At 30.7% G+C, this 21,118-nt stretch overlaps 2 protein-coding genes across 38 annotated transcripts in view; one reads left to right on the forward strand and one right to left on the reverse strand.

Annotated features, from left to right (window-relative positions):
- RIMS2 (regulating synaptic membrane exocytosis 2) overlaps nt 1–21,118 on the forward strand; it is a 570,663-nt gene that overhangs the window by 296,111 nt on the left and 253,434 nt on the right. For 23 of the 37 annotated variants that reach the window (XM_073229945.1, XM_073229932.1, XM_073229927.1 and 20 more), the window contains 6 exons: nt 7,910–7,977; nt 9,789–9,908; nt 11,976–12,075; nt 12,870–12,993; nt 14,652–14,698; nt 17,092–17,204. In XM_073229945.1, coding sequence (XP_073086046.1) covers nt 7,910–7,977; nt 9,789–9,908; nt 11,976–12,075; nt 12,870–12,993; nt 14,652–14,698; nt 17,092–17,204 — 572 coding nt within the window. Of the gene's footprint in view, nt 1–7,909; nt 7,978–8,093; nt 8,303–9,788; nt 9,909–11,975; nt 12,076–12,869; nt 12,994–14,651; nt 14,699–17,091; nt 17,205–21,118 lie in introns of all 37 variants that reach the window. The other 14 variants (XM_073229921.1, XM_073229922.1, XM_073229923.1 and 11 more) reach the window with 1 other exon arrangement.
- Nucleotides 1–21,118, reverse strand: part of DPYS (dihydropyrimidinase) — a 461,295-nt gene that overhangs the window by 10,951 nt on the left and 429,226 nt on the right. The window lies entirely within an intron of this gene.

Below are 21,118 nucleotides of genomic sequence, written 5' to 3' on the forward strand. Positions count from 1 at the left end.
GTTAGTGTTCCAAGTAAGTTTGTAGAAATTCTATGTTATATAATTCTTGTAAAGAAGCATATTGTCATTACTATATGAAAAATTCTGCACTTGAGAAATCTAATAGCATTTAATCCAGAGTTTTCCAAACTTATTTGACTAGAGGACCTTTATATCACTCAGCCTCTTAATATTTTGCAGAATCAGTGTCCCATTTTGGGAAATGCCAACATACATAGCCTCACAAGTCGAAGAAGGTAAAATGACAGGAAAAATAAAAAGGTCATAAGTAAATTTTCCCTATCTCTTTAGAATGAAAGTTATGACTATGTTATTTTAATAATGATGAAGATGATGATACCATCAACATTGGGATGACTCTATAATTTGCAAAGACCTTTCATGACCATTATCTTACTTAAACCTTTTAACAATATGTAAAGTATCACAAGTAATCTCATTTTATACAGATGAGTAAATGAGGCCTAATTATGTGATTTGCCCAAATCATAAAATTAATAAGCAGTGGAGCCAATATTTTAACATAAGCTTTGTGGCTCTAGCTATAAAGCTCTCTTTGTCACAGTGTGCTCTGACATTATAAACATGGTTAACTTAAAAATGGGGACAGTGAAGAGTATCTTTTTATAGTTGTGATTTAATTGCAAAACCTCTATTGTCCTAAAGTAATAAAAACAATGACATAAAACAGTTAATAAACTCTTGAATTCATTTAATGATTGTACAAAAAAATGTTAGAATATTTGAATTTTTTTTTTTCTGTGTGTGTTGAGCACACATACATGAAAACACACACTACTGGGTTAGTTTATACATTACAGTAAATGTAAGTGAAGGAAAAACATCTTAGCTTAAAAAAAGAATCTTTTGATTACTATTTTTGACCAAGTTTCATATTAAGTGTCCTTAACTTGCACTAACAGAATCATTGGATATCAGAATTACATAGGATTTAGTGCACTTTCAGTGTAACTTCCTAACTGAAGCATTGATCCTTCTCTACATATGCTGACAAGTGATATTCTAGCCTTTTCTTTGGACACTTCAGCAATGGGGTGATTACTACCTGTGAAGGCAGCAACACATTATTTTTAATCTTGAAATTACAGATTTGCAGGAAGTTGCAGAGATAATACAGAAAGATCCCATGTGCACTTCATCTAATTTCCCCAGTTATTGCATCTTATATAACTAGTGCAATATAAAAACCAGAAAATTGACATTGGAATAATATGTTTATATAGTTCCATGATATCTTACTGTTATATGGATTCATATAACTGCCACTATTATAAAGATAGAGAACTACTATACAAAGATCTTCCGTATGCTACCCCTTTGTTATAACTCTTTCCTCCTCCACTCACTCGTCCCTTATTCCTAACTTCTGCTAACCACTAATTTACTCTCCATCACTATAATTCTATTATTTGGAGAATGTTATATGAATGTATCATATAGAATGTGATATTTTGTGATTTTTTTTTTTCTATTCAGCATGTTACCCTTGAAGTCCATCCATGATGTATCTATTAGTAGTTTTTTTCCTTTTTATTACTTAGTAGTATTCTAGGGTATGGATATACCACAGTTGATTTAGCCATTGCCTATTGAAAGACATTTTGGTTGTTTCCATTTTTCAAATAAAGATAATCTTTTTGGTAAAATTTCTCTTCATTTAAAGCATTCAACCTTTTACCATTAAATATAATCATACCTATTGGTTTTTGTTAATATCCTTTATTTTGAATGATGTCCTTTATTTATTTGAGTGAGTTATTCTCTATTTCTTGTTTTCTGAGAGGTTTTTAAAATTATCATGAGTGTATTTTCTGTATCAGTGAACAGGATCATGTGACTTTTCTCCTTTAATTGGTGTATATAATAGGTTACACTGATTTTCAATATTCAACCAGCCTTGCATTCCAGCATTTAAGAATTATACACCCATTTGGTCAGAGTGTATAATTCTTTTCACATATTGTTGAATTCTATTTGCTAATATCTTTTTAAGTATTTCTGTGTCTTCATTCTTGAGGGATATTGGTCTTCATTTTTTGTTTGTAATTTTTTTTGTTTTCTGTTATTCCTTCCATTTTTAAATTTGTTTTCTTTTTCTTGCCTTCCAATGGCTTATTTGAACACTTCAGAATTTAATTTTGATTCATCTATAGTGTTTTTTACATTTTTTATGCAAGCATTATTGATGTACAATCTTATATTGGTTTAAAATGTACAACACAATGGTTCAGCAGTTATCCATATTATTAAATCTTATCCCACTCTAGTGTGGTTACTACCCATCAACATAAAAAGATGTTATAGAATCACTGACTATATTTTCCATGCTGTACTACCATCCTGCAACCATCTTATATTATGGTTGAGAATTTTTGTTCCCCTTTATACTCCCACCCACTCCTCCCAACCCCTTTCCCTTGGGAACCACTAGTCACTTCTCAGTGTCTGTGAGTCCTGCTTTTTTGTTCCTTCTGTTTTGCTTTGCTTTTTATATTCCACAAATAAGTGAAATCATATGGTATTTGTCTTTCTCCACCTGGCTTATTTCACTGAACATAATACCCTTGAGATCCATCCATGTTGTTGCAAATGGCAGGATTTCTCTTCTTTTTATGGCTGAATAATACTACATTGTGTATATGTACCACATCTTCTTTATCCATTCATCTGTTGATGGACACTTAGGTTGCTTCCATACTGTAAATAATGCAGCAGTAAACAAAAAGGTGCATACATCTTTTCAAATCAGGGATTTTTGTTTTCTTGGGGTAAATTTCTAGAAGTGGAATTACTAGATCAAATGGTATTTCTAATTTTAGTTTTTTGAGGAACTTCCATACTGCTTTCCACAGTGGCTGCACCAATTTACATTCCCACCAACAGTGTAGGAGAATTCTATTTCTCCACATCCTTGTCAACACTGGTCATTTCTTGTTTTTTGTATAGTGGCCATTCTAATGGTGTGACGTGTTATCTCATTGTGGTTTTGATTTGCATTTTCTTGATGATTAGCCATGTGGAGCATCTTTTCATGTGCTTGTTGGCCATCTGTACTTCTTCTTTGGAGAAATGTTTGTTCAGGTCCTCCATCTGCTTTTTAATCAGGTTATATTTTTGGGTGTTGAGGTGTATGAGTTCTTTATGTATTTTGGGTGTTAACCCTTTATTAGATGAGTCATTTACTAATAGTTTCCCATACTGTCAATGCCTTTTTGTTCTCCTGATGGTGTCCTTTGCTGTACAGAAGTTTTTAGTTTGATGTAGTCCCACTTGTTCATTTTTTATTTTGTTTTCCTTGCTTGAGGAAATGTGTACAGGAAAAAATTGTTCATACTTATGTTCAAGAGATTTTTGCATATGTTTTCTTGTAAGAGTTTTATGGTTTCTTGACTTACATTCAGGTCTTTGATCCATTTCTAGTTTACTTTTGTGTATGGAGTTAGACAATAATCATCTGTAGTATTTCTGAGTACATTTCCTTGCAAAGCGTTTTTTTAGTGGTTGCTCTAGGTACCATATTACATTTGCACATGGTACCATATTACATTTGCACCGTTTATCACATCCTACTGGTGTTGATATTTTACTAGAGTGGAATGTAGAAACCTTACATACTTCAAGTTCCTTTACCCTTTTCCTATTTATAAGGTAATTGTCTTAAACACAGCTATATATGTTGAAAAACACATCAGTCAATGTATAGTTTTTGCTTCAGTCATCAAACATAATTTAGAAAACTTAAGAAGAAAACTCAAGTCTATTGTATTTACTCATATTTTAGCTTATCACATTCTTTACTCTTCCTTGATATTTCCAGATTTCTTCTTTTTGTTTTTTGTTTCCAAAACTTCCTTTAGCCATTCTTTTAGTGCATTTCTGCTGGTGACAAATTCTGTTAGTTTTTCTTTTGTTTGAGAATGTGTTTATTTCTCATTAATTCCTGAAAGATAATTTATCATATTTAGAATTCAGGGTTGACTCTACTTTTATTTCAGCAATTGAAAAATATTATGCCACTTCCTTCTGGCTCCTAAAGTTTCTGAGAGAAATCCACTGTCATTTGAATTGTTTTCCCTTTAGGTAAGGTGTTTCTTTCTTGCTGCTTTGAAGACAGTTTGTCTTTAGATTTTAGTTTGGTTATGAGGTTTCTTGGCACAGATTTCTTTTATATTTCTTATTTTGGATTTATGTAGCTTCTTGAATCAGTAAACTTATGTGTTTTGCAAATTTGGGAAGTTTTAGGTCATTTTTTTTTTCAAATACATTTTCAACCCTATCTTCTCTCCTGGGACTACAATGATATGAATGAATCTTAGATCTTTTGTTACAGTCCCACAAGCCTTGAAAGCTCTGTTTATTTTATTTTATTCTTTAGTCTGTATTCTCTCTGTTTTCAAATTGGATATTTTCTGTTCTATTGTCAAGTTCACCGAGTTGTTTTCTCCTCTCCATTCTGCAATAAACCACAGCCATTTCCTTTTTAAATTTCATTTATTTTTCACTAAAATTTCCATTTGATTCTCTTTTGTATCTTCTCTTTCCTGTTCTGGAACTGGAAAGCCCAGAAATACAATTTTTTGTACTGCTTCTAAAGAAATGATATTTTATTATCCTAGTTCTGCCCTTTGAAGCTATACAAAATAAGAATATTAAATGAAAAGCAGTATTATCTAACTACTAATAGTCTTAGTAGTTTAGGACTATTTTCTGTATGATCTACATTGATTACTGTATTTAATTTTTATAGTAATACTAATTTTTATGTACAAATATTTACTGGTGCCTACCACATATGGCTGCTCTTCATCAGTCAAACTGACAAAAATTCTTTTTTTGCATGAACTTCAGATGGCTAAACAGCTTTTTTCCTTTATTTACAGAGGAAAGACCTATATTTCTGCTTTTTTTGGTAAGCTGCAGGCATAGAGGGAGAAGAGAGATCGAAAGCTGAGTTCTCATACCTTCACATAAACCAGCCAAGAATTTTCATTTACAGTCTTCACATTATATTTAATCCAATTCAGAGTTTTGTCAATGTTTTGTTGTGGGACAATAGATTATCTTGAATGGGTTATACTATTTCTGAGATAAAATAGTCTCAGTTTTTTGGGTAGTCATAAAATAATACTCGTCAATTTGTGTCATGAAAAAGATTGGGAAGTACTTCTCAAGTTCAGAAATAAAAGAAGGTGTTTTTTTTGTTTTTTGTTTCCCTACAAGTTAAATTTTGTGTGTATTAGCACAAGTTCATCATCCTACACAAATAAACTTAAAATAATTGCATCCAGGAGTTCTCAATCACATGGTGGTCTTGTTAAAACACAGTTTTCTAGACATCATCTACAGAATTTCTGATTAATTAAGTCTAGGGTTTGTGACCAAGAATTGATGCATTTCTAGCAAGTTCCCAAGTGATTCTGATTATAGTCTTTTGGGGATTTCACTACATACAATTTTTGTACTTCCTCATCTTCTTTGACTTCAGTTACTTCAATCAGATTTTAATTTTCATCATTCTAACAAAGTGCTTTTTCTAATATCCTTCCTGATCTTTGTGTTGCCAAATCAATTGCATACTTTTCAGTTTCGTATCTTACCTGATGTGTAGAAATCATGCTGTAGTTGATTTCTTCTCCTGTTTAGGAAGCTCTTCTATTTGGTTTGGAGATCTCCATCTCTTCCTCCTCCTTTTCATTTCTTCATTCTCCTTCATCAGTCTGTCTCTTTTTCTTGCAAATCAAACCCTAAATGTTAGAATTCAATCTGAGTCCTTTTCATATCTTACTTTACCCTCTGTTCCTAAATGATCCACCTACTCCTATCTGTATGCTAATAATTCCTGATTTATGTCTCCAGCTCGGGATCACCTTCCCCTATTTTGTTTATCCCCTTACCCTTCTCCCCTCTGGCAGTCATCAGTTTGTTCTCAGTATCTGTGAGTTGTTTATGTTTTGTTTGTTTGCTTGTTTTATTTTTTAGATTCCACTTATAAGTGAAAGCATATGGTATTTACCTCTCTCTGTCAGACTTTGATTCTTAATTACAGCTTAACCAATTGATTTCTTATATACCCACTTGAATGACTTATAGGTATATTGATAAATATATCCCAAATCAATCACTGTAATTAATTCTAAGGTGCATGTTTTTTATCATTTTAATTTCTATGAATCTTACAGTCAATGACATCTAAGATTCTATGAAACTGAGTAATTCCTTTCTACCCCCTTCCTCATAAAAAGTGTTGTTCCTCTATTTTTCTCCATCTCATAAGTGGTTTTCCCTTCCATTCAGTTATTAATTCTGGCAGCCTAGAAGTTATCATTGACTCTTTAGTCTTTCTTAGCTCTCTTATTTCTATCTCCAGAAATCTCTCAATTTTCTTTGCTTATCATGTCTATTGCCATCACCTTTGTTCATGCCATAATTACCTATCCCATGGATTGTAACAAATAGCTTTTAACTCTTGGTGTCTTCCAACTAAATCTCTATTTAGTACTTACATTCATCTTTTAAATATGTAAATCAGTTCATGTCACTATATTGCTTAAAATTCTTCAATGAATGAAATTAGTAACTTGAATATGGCATAAAAAGGCCTCTCTAAGCTGGTTTATGCTGCCTCACCTTATTTAGCTCTATATTTTCCCTCATTCTTTTTGGTTCAGACATGAATATTCCGTCAGTTCTTTTATAGTAAGTACCTTGGTGTTTCTTCCTGCAATGCTCTTTCCAACACATTCCATCTGCCTATCTTCTTACTTATCCTTTAAGTCACATATTTCAGTTCTCATCTTAAACATCACTACTTTAGAGGTGTTGCTGACCCCAAAATCCAAGTTAGATCTTATTATACTCTCTGATAGTATTTTGAGAGTTCTGCCTTTTGTACTTATTATAGTCTTTCATAGTGTACCCTCCTGTATGACCCTGATTATTTATTTTGTTTATTTCCACTCTGTTGTATGTCTCATTGTTTTACTCATACTAGAGCCTAGCACAATGCATAGCAAATGGAAGGTGTTTAATAAATAGTTTTAAATAAATGAAAACACAAATAAAGCTTTGAGAGATGTATGTGCACATAAAGACTAAGAAAGAGATTCTTTCTCATGTAAGGCAAATAAGGAACACAAGTTTGGGAAATGGGCTTTCATTCTTAGTTGCCAACTGCATAAATTGTCTGACAAAATTATTTTAAAAGAGAGCTTAATTTTTATGAGAATGCAATTTCTGAAAAAAAGTAGAAAAATTGTTTCAGAGTAATATTAAATCCATGACACTTAGGTAAAAGCTTATTTTATTTTTACTAATAGAAATTAGTGAATCTGTTTTTGTCATTTCATACAAAATTAGTCTTTCTGTAACTGAGTTTTTTTTTTAATCACCCAAATTTTTTAGGAGGTTTCAGCATTATAAAGAATATACTACTACATTCCAGGAACAACATTTAATTGGTTGGCTTTTTGTTACAGTGGTTATTGCAAACCACTGTTTAATTTTTTAAATGTTCCTTCATCTTTAAACACAAACTCATGTCTGTAGGCCGGCATGAAAAAAATAGTGTAAAAGACATATATGATAATCTTTTTCTTTTTCAGAAAATGTAATTTTTTTCATTTCTATTCCTGTTTACTATTGGCCTTTTCCCTTCTTGCAGGACTTTTCTTCCATAGGATCTGTCTAGAGTACATAAACTTTATATTCTACATTCTATAAATTTTACTCATTTGGAATTTTAGCTTTCTCTTCATATATATAGTGAGTCTACAGACAAAGTTCTTGAAACCAGACAGGATCACACAGCCAAAATGTTTATAATGTCTCTGTCTGTCCTTTTTTTCGCCGTCTCCTTTACCGCACTCTTCTGTCTGTCTGACTCTCACAGGAGACGTGGATCACAACTGGTTGGACCACACGTCTTGGCATAGCAGTGAGGCATCCCCAATGTCTTTGGTGAGACATGTGGAGCCTTACTATTTAATTTTCGTTATCATTTCACTTTTCCTTTTTTTATTTACACTTTTGCATGTTTTCTTTTTTGTATTTTTTTTTTTATCCCACACCTGTAGGGGACAGTCAAAAGGGAAAAAGAAAAACTAGTGAGCAGGCAGTTTTGTCGGACTCTAACACCAGGTCTGAGAGACAAAAGAAAATGATGTACTTTGGTGGCCACTCTTTGGAAGAGGATTTGGAATGGTCTGAGCCTCAGATTAAGGACTCTGGGGTAGATACGTGTAGTAGCACAACCCTTAACGAGGAGCATAGCCATAGTGATAAGGTACTGAGATTGTGGAGCCTGCCTTTTAACCTGCTCATTTGGTCTTTGTTTGCTCTTTGTCACTCATTTAAACAGAACATAATAAAAGAACAGGGCATATCAAGGGTGAATGTAGCATTTCTTAAGGTGCAGAAAAGAAAAACAAAACCTAAACAAACAAACCAAAATATTTCTTGCTTGCTTTGCTGTTTTTGTTGTTTGACGGCATACCAAAAAATACGTAAATGAAATAAAAAATTAGGAACAAAGGAATGTTTTGTCTATGGTTGCATGAGAGAACTTTGTAACGTTAATATAAAACACAAACGTAAAGAATTTTTGGATTGGCTTATTTGATTGCTTGCATTTATTTTCCTTGGGATGAAATTAAATTATTAATAGTTTGACTCCCAGGCAAAAGGGAGATAATTGGGTCTGTTTGCACAGAAAAAGTTGTTTTTCTTTTTTCCCTTTCACTGTCATTTTGCTCTTTTGTTTTATTGTCATAGCATTTTAATGTAGTATTAATTAACAGAGTCATTGCCATCTGCTTTGTCATTTATTATTTTTGCTTTTAGTATAGTGAGACTTTTGAAGTCTTTTTACCATATAGACGTGATTGAGTGGAACTTGTCTTTTGCCTGTTAAATTTTGCATGAAGATGTGCATGCTACCTTTTGATAACTGTGAGGCTCTGATTACACAAGTCATTTTGCTTTGTTGTTTGACATGTAATTTGTTAAGGAATTGCATCATGATTTATAAAGGGCATGGTTCTGGCCTGAAAAAGAGTTAACTCCTAACATTTTCAAGTTATTTAACAATGGATACCATTGAATTATCTAGTAAAATTAATTTACTAAATAGATCAAAGACCTCAAAGAATCAATGAACCTCCAAAAAGTGAGAAATACAATTGAGCCTCACCTTTGAATTAGGCCTATTTCTCTTACGCATATTTAATTGGAAAGTTACTGGGGTTTGTGTTATTTTTATATTTTGACATAGAAACCTATTTCAGAAAGCCCCCATCATAGGTTCAAATTTCATATTTTAGTATAATTTGACCTTTTAACTTTTAATGAAAGACACTTAATAAAGTCTTTCAAAGTCTTCCAAAAGTCTTTGAAGATTAAATTCTCATTTTAAAATTCAATTACATGGAATTTCCATCTATCTCTTCTGCTTGTGAATTTTTAATCTTGAGTGTGTAGATAGAGTTTGCATATATTTTCAAGATTTCTCATATTTTGTAGCACAATATAACTGCAGTATTGTGTCAGGGCATTGTAAAAACTTGAAGTGATTAGATTGTGAAAAAATTCGAGATTATAAAATCGCGGTTATTAGCATAATATAATAAGCCCTTTTGATCAATATTCTAAAGGCAAACAGATTTGTGTAATCATAACACTTTGAAAATCTAAAGTTTGTAGAGATTGTAGAAGGAGTCATTTCTAATAAAAGAGCATTAATTTTTGTTGTTGTTGTTAATGCAATATGTCAGCACCCTGTGACGTGGCAGCCGTCTAAAGATGGAGATCGTTTAATTGGTCGCATTTTATTAAATAAGCGTCTGAAAGATGGCAGCGTACCTCGAGATTCAGGAGCAATGCTTGGCCTGAAGGTATATGATCAAATATATGGGATTTTGGCTCTCTACTACTTTACAGGTTCATCAGAAAACAAGACATAGTAACTCTTTTTACTTGTATCATCTTAAAGAGTCTCCAAATATTTGTGTTCATTAATCAAAACTTTTTCAGTTTCCAAATACTATTTAAGAAGTTGCCATCGTTCTACAATGATACTTGTATATATAATTTTGGAAACTATAACTTGAGTTATATACTTGAATTCTAAATACATTGCTCAAACTTATTTTATATATACAGTTTGTCCTTTAAGTCTGTATCTGTATTTATATTATACTAAACTGATAGCTTTATTCAACTGCTAAATATGCAAATTTTGGAAATGTAATATATGTATTACATAGGTACATAGTCTTTGTATTAATATAGCAAAATGTGTGTGTGTATTTGTGTATGTGAAAGAGAATCCTGTTTGAAGTCTGTATATACAAAAATACTTGTTAGGGGAATTAATATAAATATTGATTTATATTTTACTGCAAAAATTCCAGACATTGGTAAGTATACCAATTAGAACTCTGTTTTGTGTGTGTGAGTGTGTGTGTGTAGTGTGTACCTCTATGGTGAATTAAAAACTGAAATGAGAAAAGAGGAAATGTTTTAAGGTAAACCCCTGCCATAGAAGTTGTCCTGTAAATATAGTGAGTAATATTAGAAAACTTTGGTTGTAAGCAGAACTGGGCAACTAACATTTATTGGGTGTCTGACATGTCATTGCCACTCATGTGAGTATTTTATATCTACCATCTTATTTAACACAACAGATGAGAAATAGGCTTAGAGAAATGTTGTAATTTACTGTCACAAAGATGGTGATGAAGGTGAGATTTAAGTCCAGATCTACCCAGTATAGTATTTTAGTACAATAAAGGTTAGGAAGTCTTGACTTGAATTCTAGTTACAGGAATTACTAACTAGAGCAATTAAACTCTTAGCTTCATTCCTCACCTGTGCAATGGAGATAATATCATGTACTGAGTTGTAATAAGACTAAGTAAAGCAACATACAAACATTTAGCCAGTATGGATCTGTGTAAGATTTCAATAATAATAATAGCCAGTATGAATAATTACTATTATTGAAATATATTAAGCTATGAAAGTTTTTTTTAATATTAATATAGGGATGTCAGCCTATAGTATCTACATATTTAATTTTCAGAATCAAACTGTGGAATAACTAGTTAATATTAACTGAACTACAGTTGAGTATAATTCACTGCAATTCTGGAATAAATACAAAAAATAAGATCTATCAACAATTTTTAAAATTAAAATATCTTTCACACAATTTAAAAGAGGAAAAAACCATTTTAGTCAAGAAATTACTATTATTTTCTTAACTCGCTGTAAAGTTGATATAGTAATTGAATGGTAACTGATCAGAATCAAAGTATTAGGTCTGTGAGGTACCAGTCTTACAGATACAATATTATAGCTAACATTTGTTTTCTCTTTTTCTAAGAGATTAAGATTAATAGAAACATAAAAATAGAAAAACTGGGATGCAAATGGTTTAGAATTTATATTAATTCAGATGAAATTAAGTAAATTTTGTAATTTTCTCAGGAAAAATCTCTCATGATGCACATTATCAATGTGACTAAAAGATTAGTAACTAATGAGATTTTGGCAGGTTATCATAATTATAGTAAAGGCAAAAAAAGTATATGATTATAATACTTGAAATCTGTAACTAGAAATGTTACTGTAATTATGTAGTACTATAATACATGTTTTTAGAAATGACAAAAGTCAGAAGTCTGTAATTTACAAATTGTTAAATCGTTTCTAAGGTAAATAATATTTTGAAGAAATAGTGAATTAAATTGTAAAACATTTGGAATATGTAAAATGAGTCTGTTCTTGGGATATGTACTCAGTTCCTAATAATAACACTGTATTATTTTAAAAATTATTTTTAGTATATTAAATTATAGTTTTAAAGGCTGCACATTGTCTAGTTATTTTTTACTTGAATCTTCAGCTATGTTCATTTGAACAATACGCTTGTTTTAACATTTTCCTCTTTTAAACAGGTTGTAGGAGGAAAGATGACTGAATCAGGTCGGCTCTGTGCATTTATTACCAAAGTAAAAAAAGGAAGTTTAGCTGATACTGTAGGACATCTTAGACCAGGTAAGTTTCTGTCTTTGATTATTTACATTTAAACTGTTAACTTGAGTAGTTATAAAAAAGTTATTCTCATTTAGAAGTGATTTGAACGGTAACAAAGAGTTCATTGAACTTAAATATAAATCTTTACTTATTGATAGAAAGTTGTAATTATTATTTCTTGAGTTACATTAGATAAAAAGATTTTTATATTTATGATCTTATTTCTTTGTGATAGATATTCCCATTTTATATCTAGTATTATTTTGTTTCGCATAAGTTTTCATTTTTCTTTTGAAAAAATCCTAACAACTTAAGGAACAAAACTTCATGGATAAATACATATTTCCTAAAATGTGTTACTCTTTATCTCTTTGGTAATGGATACTATTGGAGAGATCCTTGCATGCCTTGGAGAGGTTTCAATAAGATGCTAATATTAAGCTTTTTACAAGAGAGTTTAGACAAGATGCTCAGTTGCATATATATTGAGAAACCCACAATACAGTGTCATAAAACCTTCAAAGAGGCAACTGCTGGTGATTGTTTCTAGAATTAGAATTTCTATTCAGAAATCACAGAGAGAACTTTTATTTGTAAGTTTTTCCCTTTGGCCCCTGCCCTTTTGGGTAAAATATATTAATCACCCTAGTCATCATATTTTTTGCATCTGATGCTGTTCTTAAAATGCATCTCATTCCATAATGGTGATTTTATGCTATGGAGTTTGTTGCTGTTGAAGATTGTTCTTGTTTTGAGTATATTTTACAGGATTACTGTTTCTTCTAAGATTATCATTACTGATGTATATGCTATAGGTGATGAAGTGTTGGAATGGAATGGAAGGTTATTGCAAGGAGCCACATTTGAAGAAGTATATAATATCATTTTTGAATCCAAACCTGAACCACAAGTGGAGCTTGTTGTTTCAAGACCTATTGGGTGAGTTGGTTTGAGTACTTTATATATGCATAAAGTTGACTACTATTAAATAATTTGTAATGTGTGATCCAAAAAAGTCTGATTGTAAAAATAAATTATTTTCAGGGAAATGTTTTTCTCCTTCTCCACTAAAAGCACCTCACCCAAAAATCATGACTCTCTTTATTTAAATATGTTAGAATATATAGTTAAGTATAGAAAAAGAAATATTTAGTGTTTATTATTTTTATTATCTTAGCAGCTTAATAGATGGGGACATTAGTACGAGAAGGGGACTGTAGTAAAGATAAGTTTTAAAAGAAGTTTCGTGGACTATGAACCTCTCCATGGTAAAAATGACAGTCAGCGAATTTTACATATTTTTTCAAAATGGAGATTTCAATATGGGAAAGGAAGGGCATAAGAACATGCTACTTGTCGATAGAACATTTAAGGAAAAACATAATCTTTAAGGAAACAAACAAAAATAAACAAGCAACAACTACTCTTTGATGTCTGCAATTTGTTACCTGTGGATTTAATGAACAATTCCCAAAGGTTGGCAATAACTATAATTCTTTTTGTCTGTATTATGAGAATTACTCATAAATAATCACAGCAGTGTTTCCTCTATAGAAGCTTATATTCTAAGCCAATATAAAAGATATATAAAACTAAATAATATAAAACTAAATATAAAACTAAATAAAAGCAATAGAAAAATATAAACTAATAGCAAATTATTACATGCATGTCTGGAGTAAGAATATTTGAGGGTATAGGCTACAGGGACTCTACTTTGTTGTAGAATACTAAAGCCCAGTTTTCACTCATTTGTGTAGGAAATGATCAGACAGTATTATTTTGATCTCTTTCCGGAAATGAAAAGAGAAAATGACTTAAGTTGGTAACTTAGTTTTATTAAAATATTCCTTTCAAAGTAATGAATCTGGCACATAAAATTGTATGTTTTTCATTTTGTCTTTTCATAGTTTTTGTAATATGGTAAAACTGCAGTGTATCAGATTAGTGTATTAGTCAAATATAGTTATTAGTATGAAGGATCTTCTAATCATAATTTTGTTTAATATTTTAACTATTCTTGTATGTAACTTTTTGAATGATCTTAACCATTAATGCCTACCCTTCCTGGAAAATCTTAAAGAACAATGTACATAGTTTTGGTATAAATGAAGTTACAAGGGAATTTTGTAAGTCCTGAAAGTAACGTTTGCGTTTTTTTTTCAATGGATTTATTACATTTTAAAAATTTCAATCAAAATCTGGATTTAAAAATTTTTCTTCTGTTGATATTTTATTTGCATTTCAGATTTAGAACAACAGGTAAAAATAAGAGTATAATAGAATTATGTATCATAAAACATGTATTAGAATGGGTAATTGCATAGTGAGGCACATAGTAAATAAAGTGTATGTTTTTACAAATCTGCTATAAATGCATATGAATTATTTATTTTAAGTAGTTGGGGTTAGCTCAGAATATTTTTGTTAGCAATAAAAAGCTATGGCTTGTTCTTTTCTTATTTATATAATACCACTATCATGTACAGTTTTGTCATTTCATAACTGTCCTGTTATAATTTAGGTCAATAATGATCCAAATAGCAATTGCATTAATTGTTGAACCAATGTCTTGTTTTCTTTTCCTATCATTTCAGAGATATACCTAGAATACCTGATAGCACACATGTACAACTGGAATCTAGTAAGTTTCATTTGTTCTAGAAGAAATATTACTAATGCTGTTCATCAGGGTTCAAGAAGTATTTTATCTATTAATATGAAGTAAGAAATATAATAATCTTGTTATCAATTATATACTTAGATAAAGATGCAAATTTTAGTATTATTTCATGACATTGTAGGAAAAAGTATAAAATTCTATAGTATTTTAGATGCTTTTTTAAGCCGCACTGTGTAACTACCATGTATTTTTGGATACCTTTATTAAGACATATACAAAAATCTGTACATATTTAAAGAATACAAAGAGCTAAGTTTTGACTTACAGATGAAACTATCATCACAGTAAAAAATAATGAACATACACATTGCTCCCAAAATTACCCCCCCTCATAATTTCCCCTCATTTAATTATATATTACTTTGTAACCTAACCTTCAATAAGTGGGGGAAATGCTTGGGACAATCTAGTGAATAATTATATATATTCTAATTAATATTTTTAGAAAATGGGATAGTAGTTCTAATTTAACATCTGAGTAGTAATGGAACATAGACATATAAGTTTAATGTTAAATACATAAATACTTTTTATTACTTGTGTTTGAGTGCAATTTCAGATGTTAAATGTTTTTTTTTCAATGAACTATCTATGTTTCTTGATTGATCGAGAGTAAGGGCTACTGTAATAGAAGAGAGGAGGACACTTGCAGTTCAAACTGTTGATCAGTAAAGACCGTATTGAGAAGGAAAAGATTGGAGCAAAGATTTGGAAGAGTAGCTGTCTGGGGGAAAGCTTTGCAGGTGCAGAGACCAGACTGTGGAGTGGCTCTAAGGCAGGAAAGCCTAAGATGCGTTTAAGGAAAAGCAAGGAGGCCAGTGCAGGGGAGAAGGGTGGGAAGGAGGATACGGGAGTGGCGGAGAGCCAAACTGCATAGACTTTATAAGCTACTGAGAAGACTTTGGCCTTTACTCTGAGGGAAATCAGTAGCCGCAGACGATGGCTTTGAGGAGGGATTTATGTTTTAAAATCTGGTTACTATGTTGAAAATAGTTTAAATGGATTCAAGGGTGAAAGCAGAGGGACCAGTGAGGGAACTGTTTTAGTATTTCGTATTTTGTTTGGTGACTTAGACCATGGTGGTACCAATGAAGGTGGTAAGAAGTGGTCGGAATCTCTACACACAATAACTAAGAATACACTATTAAAAGAGATATTTGACTTTTATATTACAGTTATGAGTGTATGTTTCTTTAAAATCTTTACCAGAGTAGTGCAATCCTTTTGGAATGGCATGGTTCTATACTTTAAAATATGGTCAAATGACCTATTTCATTAGTACCTTTGGTCAGGTGCTCAATCACGTTATTGAAAATGACATCAGAATCACATAAACTACAACATAATAAATAAATACAAATATAATGGCCATTATTATGTATACTGATATCATCATCATCATTGCTCCTATTTTATTGAGTGCCTAGAACTGTGCTTGATGTTCTACCTACATTATCACATTTATTTCTTACAAAAGTCCTAGGAAGTAGGTTAAATTGTTATTCACTTACATAACATCAATCGGATACTGTGTGAGCAGGATCTAACCCTTTATCTTATTATAACTATTTAAAAATCCCCTCATCTATAATTTTAAAACTGTTCCTGTGGAGATAGATGTCATTTGTCCAATTAGATTCAGTCCTTTATTCTAAAGGTTGAAGAATAGGTTTCTCCAAGGCGCAGTTCTTAACTCTCTGTCCTTAATTCCTCAATTAATTCTCTTCTTGTGGTTTTAATTATCATATGACTCTTAAGTTTACATAATCAAAATGACCTGTCATTGTTCCATCATCCCTGGATGTTTAAAGAATATGTTCTTAAGTATCTTCCTGTTACTTGAAACTTAATATGTAGAAAACAGCTTATTTCTTACTATATAAAGCCATCATTCTTTCTACATATAAATACTGTAAAAACTATTCCTGTTCATTCTTATCTCAAGGCTTGCAGATTCACATCCACACATCCATGTTTTTAGCATTACAAGTTTAGCCCATCTTCAAGCTGCTTTATTGATTTTAGGTTTTGCTTTTTAAAGTTTCTTATTATGTTATTATAAGATATAAATTTAGTACACATAACAAAGTAACTAGGTCCTGAGTTAGAGATCTGTCTCTACTATAATTGGCTCAGAAAATGATTCACCCTTGGTCTTAAGAGATCCCCTAAGCTGTATTTCTGCTTCAAAGAAAGCTCTGAGAACATTTGGGGTACTGTGGCTAAGAAAATGATCAATGTAATGACATTTTATGAACATTTTAAATAAATAATTTAAAAGACATATGGCATATATTATTAAATACTAATGAAGAACCCTCATTATTATTCTTTATGTATAATTACCATTTCAGGTTCTAGCTCATTTGAATCTCAGAAAATGGATCGTCCTTCTATATCTGTTACCTCTCCCATGAGTCCAGGCATGTTAAGGGATGTTCCACAGTTCTTATCTGGACAACTTTCAGTATGTAATCACTAAGTTGTTTTCTGTTTTTGGAATATTAAGTAGTATTTTTACTATGTGATGCTAAGGTTTTTTTTGTTTTTGTAAACAAAACTCTTACAGTACAATTGAGTTTTTGACCACCAACTTTCTCATTCTTAGTAATTTTAATTAATTGAAATTCAATATTAAGTATTCAGTATAGTGTTTCTTTATTAAACTTTCTGGAATTTAATGAGAGTTAGAAGTTGTGAAGATATATAAAAACCTTTTTTTACCTTAGTAATATTATTCCAAAATTCAAGGTCATGATTTTCCCTCAATACCTTAGAATGACTATAATTTGTCATAGTCTTTTAAGATAAATTAAAATGCTGTACTATACAAAAATGGCATATTTATGATGAAAGTAAATATTTATATATTCTTCCCTGCTTTTCAAATTTAAGGAAGTTTGGAGTAAATTTCATAGTAATTATTAGGGTTTGAATATTGCTCTGAATATGAGACAGAACTAAGTAAATGGGGAAATAGATAATAGATTACTGAGTACACTGGGTGATTTCATGTTAAGTGATCCATAATTTAAACATTTTATAATAAAAGTAAAAAATTCAGTTTTCATTTTATGTCCATATTAGAAGAGCTTTGCAAATGTAAGCCCAGACTTCTTTAATTTCTTTAGTTATGATCCCCTTTTTAAATTGTTTAAAATATTTAAACAGTTTAATTTACCCAGTTACATTTTAGAAACATGAAACATGCAGGTTAATATTTATAATAAGGCTGATAAGTTAAGAAACTTGAAATTTTATGAATATTAAAAACTATTCAGATTCTCAAAATCCAGACATTGAATTTTGGATAAAAAAATATTATAATTAAAAGCTAAACTATTCTCGGGCTGCTGTTTTAAAAGCAATAGAGAAGCTTTTTGTTAAATCAGCTATGAAATTTCTCCTTTTGTTTTTGGGGGCAGGTGGGTGTTTGATTTTTTACTGAAGAATTTTCATTAATTTAAAGAAAATACAGAGAGTATAAGTAAAATAAACATTAAAAATTATTGAAGTAGTTATTAGAAATGTCTGTTCTGGGAGTATTTTGATCACAAAGGTGACAGTAACAGAAAAGTTATGCAAGAAAGAAGATGAGATACTATTAGGAGATTGTAAATGTCTTAACTAAAATGAATTTCTTCTCTTTATCATTTTCTTTTTCTTTCTCTTTCATAAACAGAGTGAACTTTTTCATTTGAGGACAGTGGTCTTTTTTCCATTTTCCACAATAAGTAGCATCTTTCTACTTATCCCTTACGTATATTGACAGCATAGATGTTGTCATTTATGGTTACAAATGTATATGTATTTTCTTCCACCACTTTATAAAGTGCTAATAAGTGTTAGCTACTGTTTCTTGTTTTGTTTTGTTTTGCTTTTAATGATCATGGATCTGTTTAAATACTCCATCTTTAAGTAGTGCTCAGGATGGCTGGAAGATGCCAATACACAAATAATCGGTGTGTGCCTGTAGTTGGCTTCATTTGGTAGAGAAGGCAGTGGAAGTTAGACTTCCATAATAAGTAAGTACCATTTTGTTACCATGTTTGAAATCCCAAGACCTCGTAAGAAATTGGACTAGGAGGGAAGGGTGAGGAGCATAGTGCAGTCACGTAGACAAATTTCAGTACAACTATTTTTCCTCATGGTTCAAAATGAATATAGTAGGAAGATAAAACTGTTAAATATTTGGGGGGAAATATAAACTTAAAAGCTTTACTTCTAAATGTATATATAGTGGTATAAAGTTTTACCATTTATATTTATAAATAATGTTGATTTAAAATCCATGTAATTATAATTTAAAATGTATACAAGTTTTATCATGTTCTTATGATTTGGAAAGGGTATGTTCCAGGAATATGTTTATAAATATAAAGCAAATCTGTTGTGGTAATTCTGGAAATTACAGGTAAATAAATAAAAATAAAAATCATCTATGATCCTGCCTCTAAAATATAACCATTCACATACATATAAATTTTTTAAACAAAACTGTAGTAAAGTTGTGTATGCTTTTTGAAACCTGCTTTTCATTTAGTAATACATTGTGCACTTTTTTCCTTAAACATTTTTTTCTTTAAAATTTCCTCTTAAAATGGTTGCAATAGCTATTTACTACTCCATTTTAATTTAGTTTACTTTTATGGGATATCTTGCTTGTTTATGATTTAGATTATTATAAATAATGATGTCATGGAAATCCTTGAATATAAATTTACATATTTTGTTAGGACAAAATTCTTTTGTTGGCATAACTTCCAGAGGTAAAATTACAACATGAAAGGGAAAAGAAAAATTTTATGATTCTTAAACTCTGTTGCTAAAATTTTTCTCGAAAATACTTTTACCAATTTAAACTTCAATCATCTATTTAAGAAATATATGTCATGTTCTGACCCCGGGTCAGCCATATACTAGTCATTGAGAATGCAACAGTGAATGAGATAGACATGGATGTAACCCTCATGAAACTCCATTTTAATTTTATTCTTTGCATGCAGGAAAACATAAGCAAGATACCCTTCTGAATATAGTATTTCCCTTTATATTTAACCATATTTCTGCCAACTAGAGACAATTTCAGTTCGTTGTGATGATGTAGAGGTTGAGAAAATATGTGTCCACATGTATCACCCTTTGTGAAAACCTCTAAAAAGTCACAAGACAATATTATAATTCTTGTATCCTTCTATTTTACTTTTGGGAATTTTTGATTTTGTTGAGATTTTACCTGGGCCCATGACTCACAAAATCAGAGTCCTAATGCCTGAGAAAAAAGATAATTTGTATAGTATGTGAGCTGACCTTCCTAATATATTTCTGTCAGTTCTTGGACTGATATTTTCTCAAATATAAATGTATGTATAATGCAAATTGTCACTTAAACTTTCATGCTCAAGGCTGTTGATGACTTTTAAAAATTCATGCAGTTTATTTCCTCTCCATGCTTAAATTGTGCTGCTGCTTATTATTCTAGTTCATAACTATGAAAGTGCCATTAATATACATTAACCAGTGATTAATTTACAATTATTTAACATACAATTAATGTAAATCAATAGTTATACCAATACATTATTAATATATTAGTGATACATTAATTAGTACCATTAATATGCATTAAATTAATATACACTAAGTGAGAAGATTTGTATAAGCTCAAGTTAATGACACTCAGACTATATGTTGGCCTTTTCAGAGTCAGCCCTCCCTTTATTTTGATTCTTTTTAAAATTTGCTCACTTCTACAATCTAATAGTTTCCTTCTTCAGATGATTACTCTTATAACTCTCTCAATGTTTTTAGATTGATTAGTAGTCTTTGGTCAGTTTTTTCATAGAATGTTAAGGAAAAGTATAGACTTCAACTTTCTTATAAGTGAGAAATGGCTCAGAATTCTTTCTTTCAGAACATACTGATTCTTCTTGACAATCATACTTTATTTTACATCAGGGCCTATGGTTAATTTATGGTTGCAATGTTTCCTAAGTTACTTTGGTTTAATATTTTTCTGGCTCCATTTTTAATGATGAGTTTGTAAATATTGTGCATATCCATTTTATATGCCCATATAAAGGGATAAGTAACTGAAGAATAGGTATGTATCTTCTATATATCCTTAGAAACTCTGTAGTTTTTTTTAAACTTTATGTAAATGAAATTTTTGAATTTTTTATCTTTTATACCTCATCACAACCTTGTTACTCCAGAAGCATTGCATAAAAGGAATGTCTTAAAGATAGTAGTGAAGTATAGAGTAGGAAGTGACATTAAAAATGCAAAATAAATTTCAGTGTACAAATGCAAATCTTCATTTGTATGGAGCTGAGTCCTTATAGATTTTATCAGATATTTCATGCTAAAATACATGAATTA

The sequence above is a fragment of the Manis javanica genome, chromosome 2 (genome assembly GCF_040802235.1).
Source record: "Manis javanica isolate MJ-LG chromosome 2, MJ_LKY, whole genome shotgun sequence".
NCBI lineage: Eukaryota > Metazoa > Chordata > Mammalia > Pholidota > Manidae > Manis > Manis javanica.